The 6,348-nt window shown below is 42.5% G+C and overlaps 1 protein-coding gene across 1 annotated transcript; it reads left to right on the top strand.

Moving 5' to 3' along the window:
* The first annotated feature begins 2,146 nt into the window (after positions 1-2,146).
* Positions 2,147-3,126, top strand: OOEP (oocyte expressed protein). Its single transcript, NM_001198917.1, is given in 3 exon segments — positions 2,147-2,333; positions 2,505-2,684; positions 3,047-3,126. Coding segments are annotated over 3 exon segments (447 nt in total).
* The last annotated feature ends 3,222 nt before the right edge of the window (positions 3,127-6,348 follow it).

Below are 6,348 nucleotides of genomic sequence, written 5' to 3'. Positions count from 1 at the left end.
CAAACCTTTGTCCTCATGGATACTAGTCAGATTCATTTCCACTGAGCCATGAAGGGAACTCCATAGTTCCTTTTCGTGATCTTGCTTTCTCAGTTATGTCTTTTTTTTTTTTTTTTTTTTTTTGCTTTTTTAGGGCCACATCCTCAGCCTATGCAAGTTCCCAGGCTAGGGGTCGAATCGGAGCTATAGCTGCCGGCCTACACCACAGCCACAGTAACACCAGATCCAAGCCACGTCTGTGACCTACACCACAGCTCATGGCAATGCCAGATTCCCAACCCACTGAGCTAGGCTAGGGATCGAACTCACATCCTCATAGATACTAGTTGGATTTGTTTCCACTGAGCCACAATGAGAACTCCCTCCATTACGTCTTGACCTAATAATTATCTACCATAAACTAGCCTTGCAGCTAACTCATGCTACATGTAAGAGTCTGAAAATTTTTAAGGATCTAATTTGAAGAGGTCACAAGTTGGATGCATACTCAAGAGAACCACTAAAGGAAAAAATCGTCACTTGATAAAAAGATGAAACTAGGAGTTCCTTATGTGATGCAGCAGATTAAGGATCCATCGTATTCTCTGAGGTGGACCAGGTTCAATCCCCAGCTTGGCAGAGGGTTAAGGATCTGGTGTTGCTGCAGTTGTGGCATAGGTTGCAGCTGGAGCTTGGATTCCATCCCTGGCCCTGAAACTTCTGTATGCTGTGGCAAAAAAAAAAAAAAAAAAAAAAAAATGAAATTATATCCCTACATTATGCCCAATTTTAAAAATTAACCCCAGATGGTTGAGGAATTTAAATGTTAAGATAGAAACTTCAGATTTTTAGTGGAAAGTATAGTGAATGTCTTTTAGACTTCCAGACAAAGATTTCTTAAGTAAGACAGAACACCCTTACCATAAAAGCTGATAAATCTGACTATATTAAAATTAAGAATTTTATTCTTTTAAAGACACCTTAAAGAACATGAAAAGACAATTAAATTAGAAGAAGATATTCACAGCATGCATGATTGAAAAAGAATTAGTAAGAGATTGAGGGAGACAACTTTCATATTACCTTATATCCTCAAGACTTTTTTTTGACAATATGTATTATGTTGATTTTTAAAATTAAATTGAAGAAATAAAAATATCCACCAAAGTTAGGCTCAGTATTTCCTCTCAGATAACTGTTGAGGCCCAGATGATACGGATGAGGGAGAGAAAGGAAAAATGCTCTGGTGATATCTATTTTAAAGAAGAGAAATGAGGCAAATGTGGGAAATATTAACATCTTGTTAAATGGAGAGCAGTACATGAGTGTTTTATACAGCTTTCTGAATGTGTGAAATCTTTCATAATTTAAATTTTTAACTAAAATTAAGAACCTTGGGAAGAAATGGGCACCAACACTAGTTGTCTCAGGATTTTGGAAATGAGATTTGTCTACACTTGCTAAGTTTTTTTAGAATGACCACCTCTGAAGTCTGTATTTTATTTTCAATCTTTTTTTTTTTTTTAAATAAAAGCAATGTAACCTTCTGCAGAGGCAGGAAACCCTGTCTTTATGTATGTAAGTATGTATGTATTTTTGGCAGTGCCCAAGGCATATGGAAGTTTCCAGGCCAGGAATCCAACCCTCTTAATCTGCACCACTGCAGTGACAACGACGGATCCTTAACCCACTGTGCCACAAGAGAATTTCTGAAGTCCATATTTTAAACACAACACATTTGTTTGAATGATTTCGAAGTGGTAACAAACCAGAGTCAGGAAACGAGAACAGAAGAGAGAAGTTGCAGATTCCAGGAATCTGCCCTGGACCTGGCACGCCTTAGGCATGGCCTTGGAAACCTTAACCAGGCAATGGAAGAAACTCCCGCTCAGTCAAACCACACTTCAATCAGCTGTGTTCCGAGGCTGGAACCTTAAGGCTAAGTGTTACCTTACAGGTGGAGAGGCTCGGAGAGACTCAAGGTGGAAAAGGAAGTCCAGGTGACCCACGCAGAGAAGGAAGTGCCGGGGCAGCACCGGGCACCAGCACCAAACAAGCGGGTGAGGCAGCAGGGGCCCAGGTGCACCAGCAGGGGCGGGGCCAGCAGGACACCCTAAAGGGCCGGGCTTCGCACCCCTGCAAGCTCCACGGTAGCGCTGGTCTAAGCATGCACAGCGCAGGTGCCACCGAAGCCCAGGGGGCAGAGTCGACGACATCTCCCCAGGAGAAAGGGCTGCTGGAGTTACCACTTCTGGCGCCACGGATTCACACCCGGCCTTGGTGGTTTCCTGTGCAGGAGCTGAGAAACCCATTGGTGTTTTCCCTGGAGGCGTGGCTGGCTGACTCCATCTTCGGTGAGCGACTGGGTGTGCTGGGAGCAGGCCCCTGGGCGGCTTTCTATAGCCCAGTTCCCTGGTCATCAGCCCAGTTCCCCAGCTTCCAGTCCTTCCTGCTCCCCTTCCCTTACAGCTAGCTCTTCCTGCTCTTTGACCGGTGCCGCTGCTCAGCCTCTCTCTCTTCTTTAGGCCCAAACCAAGTCCTGGTTCCGAAGATTGAGTGGATGAGCCAGGCCCTGCTGATGGTAGACACAGTTAACGCCGAGAACTTGGTCGAAATCACAGTCTTTGGACGACCAACTGTACAACATCGGGTGAAGAACGTCCTCCTTAGCCTAGCGTCGAGGCACCGAGAGCATCGTGCCCGAGGTAAGGATCTTGGAAAACATGCCTGTGGAGGGAGCCACAAGAGAAAACACCTGGTCGTGCTTATCTTCCTTCCAGCCTCATATCTTCCCAAAGCGTTTTGCAGTTTCCTCATTCCAGCATGTTGCAGAGAGTCTCCCTGGGCATCTCTTTGTGAAGAATCCAAATAGGACATGGGGAAAGTAGGCTGAGATATGATGCATTCAGGCCCATCACTGCCCACGTCAGCCTCAGCTTGGTGGCACCACTACCTCCAGATCCTAGGTTCAGAGCTTCCACCCTGAGAAATGATGTCGCCAGAGCTCCCCTTCCGCTAACTCCTGTGAAATAGTAGTTTGCAACAGTGAGCATTTTTCCTTTTCCAGCTGAAAAGATGGAACAACTCGAGGAATTCTTGAAGGCCCTTGCATCAGGTCCCCAGAACCCCCAGCATCCTGTTGCATAAGCATTGTCAGGAGCATGAGAACAGTCCTGCTTCTGCTACTCAAGTTCAAGAGAAGCAAATATCCTTAAATCTCTGCATTTTTTTCCTGTGTCCTGATTGTTTATTATTTTGATGTAAATGTGAGTTTGTAATGCCACTGAGTAAATAAATGAATTTCCTTTTTTGTTCAATAGCATAAAGATCTTTTCTCACTAAAAATAAAAGCAAATTTATAAAAGATTGACTTCGCTCATTCATGTCTTGATGTGAGAGGTGGGTAAAAGGCTGATGGTGGGTTTAGTTTCTGCCGTTTTGAAACTACTAACCCTTTTATCATTATTTTATGGTCAGAGTCAGGCCTTCAAGCACAGAGTACAGAACTATATGGTCAGTCTGCTTTGAGTTTCTTTTGTATCATTTGTTCTCAAACTTTATTGTGTGTAAGGGTCATCTTGAAAACTTCCTAAAACACAATTTCTTGGTCCCCTTCTCCACTGATTCGATGCAGTAGATTGAGCCCATGGAATTTTCTTTTCTAAAAAGCTTTTAGGCAATGCCAAAAATTCTCCTGGGAAGCTTTCACTTTCTAGCTGGTGGTTTGACCCCAGAGTAGCAACGAGCGTACCTGTGCATTTTCTCGGATGGAACCTCTGACCTCGCACATGGTCAGGCATTCCAACAGACAGGCTGAGGCAATCAGTATTTATTCTGCTGGTGCTGCGATTTACCAGGAAGCAGGGTCCTGGGCAGCTTGGGTTTTGGAAAGCGTCTTTCCAGGGCTTTCCCCCCCCACACCCCGCCCCCGCCTCCACCTCCACCTCCACCTCTCTCCAGCAGGTGTTCTGCATGAGCTGATTTTTTGTTTGTTTGTTTGTTTTTGGGTTTTTTTTGCTTTTTTAGGGTCTCACCTGCTGCATATGGAAGCTCCCAAGCTAGGGGTTGAATTGGAGCTACAGCTGCCGACCTACACCTCAGTCATGCCAGATCTGAGCTGCGTCTGCAACCCACACCACAGCTCATGGCGACTCGGAATCCTTAACTCACTAAATGAGGTGGAGGATTGAACCCGCATCCTCATGGATACTAGTTGGGATTGTTACCACTGAGCCATGATGGGAACTCCTGCATCAGATGTTTTGGTTTTTTTCCATTACCCATTACAATGCTGTGACCAATTTGTGCAAAACCTCCCCAACACCTGCTGCTGAGGAAGCAGAATTCTTAGAGGAAAGATTGCTGCGAGCTCTGTGGCTTCGGACACAATCCTGGAGTTGCTTTAACTCATGCAATTTCTTCACCCCTTAGCAGCAATGGATTCTAGCCATTTACAAGGATTTTAAACACATAGACAAATATTTGATTACAAGTGACATTGAACACTATTCCGCTTTGCTTCACAATTTTGTTAAATGCTTTTTTACATTTTCTTTATTCATTATTATTTCTTTCAACTCTAAAGATAAGGATTTTTATTATCTGCATAAACTTTTGTAACAAATAATGGTCCATATAACTAATGTTGTCCACTTCTTTGTTTCTCAAATTTTTTGCATATAAAATTTGTCTGTAGTTAAACCAGTTACTATTTTCTGTGTGATTTCTCCCTCATCCCTGCCTTTTACACTTAAGCTTAGGAGCACCTGCTTTTTTTTTTTTTTTTTTTTTTTTTGGTCTTTTTCTAGGGTCACACCCATGGCATATGGGGATTCCCAGGCTAGGGGTCTGATCGGAGCTGCAGCTGCCAGCCTATGCCACAGCCACAGCAACACAGGATCCAAGCCATGTTTGTGACCTACACCACAGCTCACGGCAACGCCGGATCCTTTACCCACTGAGCGAGGCCAGAGATTGAACCTGCAACCTCTTGGTTCCTAATTGGATTCATTAAACACTGAGCCACTATGGGAACTCCCAGGAGCACCTGCTTTTTGTCCTTTAGGAGAAATTTCATAAACATCCCTTCAGGTTTTTCCCAGTACAATTTTTACAAAACCATTGAGCATTTTTGACTTGCTCAACATTTAGAGGAAAGGAAATTCCCTTTGTGGCACGGCAGAAACGAATCCGACTAGTACCCATGAGGATGAGAATTCGATCCCCGGCTTCACTCAGTAGATTAAGGTTCTGGCGTTGCCATGAGCTATGGTGTAGGTCACAGATGTGGCTTGAATCCAGAGTTGCCGTGGCTATGGTGTAGGCTGGCAGCTGAAGCTCCAATTAGACCCCTAGGTTGGGAACCTCCATATGCTCTGGGTGCGGCCCCCCAAAAAAATTTGTTCTAGGATCTTGCCTCTATACTTTCCCATGTGATTTTCCTTTTCTCCACAGCTGAATTTAGGCACATTCTCATTATGTATGTTTGTTTTTAAGAGGAATTGGAATACACTTAATTTGTAAAGAATCCAAGTAATTACTCCAAATAATCTCACTGCTCATATGGTCCCTTCAAGTAGATTTCCATTACTGCAAATATTTTTCCATAATTTTAGTAAACATTTTATGGATGTATAACATTCCATTCATATAAAAGTGATGTACATATACAGTGTAAAAAAAATTTGTGAAACAATACAATAGGAACAGATCCATTTAGCCAGCAGTCGAGAGAAGAAAAGACATGACCAGCATCCCAGAAGCCCCCATTTGCATCCCCCCCAAGGATAACTATTATGATTTAAATATAAACAGAATCAATGTAAGTTTTATCAATGTTGCCAGCAGTTATGTTTCCACTGAATAAATAAGCCTTCATTTTCTGTTCTGTTGATGTACATTTTGGTCATTTCCTAATTGGACTTACAATAATGGGCTACTATGAAAATTCTTGTACATGACTTTTGGTGCATACAGATATGCATTTCTATTGAGTATATATCTAGGATTAGAATTCCTGGGTTCTGGGGTGTAAGTTCAAATTGCCAAGGTGATTTAATCAATTTACATTCCTTTCAGCTGTGTATGAGATTTTAATTGCTCTACAGCTTTGTCAACATTTTTTATTTTAGAAACTTTAGGTAATAGTGCTGTAGCACTGCAATTTTTAAAAATGTAATTACTTAATTGGTTACATAATATAAAATTGTGAGTGTACAATTCACTTTCTTTTTTAGTAAATTTATGAGTTGTGCCATTATCACCACACACCAGTTTTGGGACATATCCATCTCTTCATAAAGTTCCCTTTTGTCTGTTTGTAGTCAATTATCACTACTGCCTTTAGCCCCAAGCAATGGGTCTACTTTC

This window comes from Sus scrofa, chromosome 1 (assembly GCF_054392235.1).
Source record: "Sus scrofa isolate SSC_HxYL_T2T_F1_AM1 chromosome 1, Sscrofa_HxYL_maternal_Yorkshire_Landrace_v2.0, whole genome shotgun sequence".
NCBI classification, from domain to species: Eukaryota; Metazoa; Chordata; class Mammalia; order Artiodactyla; family Suidae; genus Sus; species Sus scrofa.
Note: the sequence above shows the minus strand (reverse complement) of the source record. Positions and strands in the feature narration are given on the sequence as shown.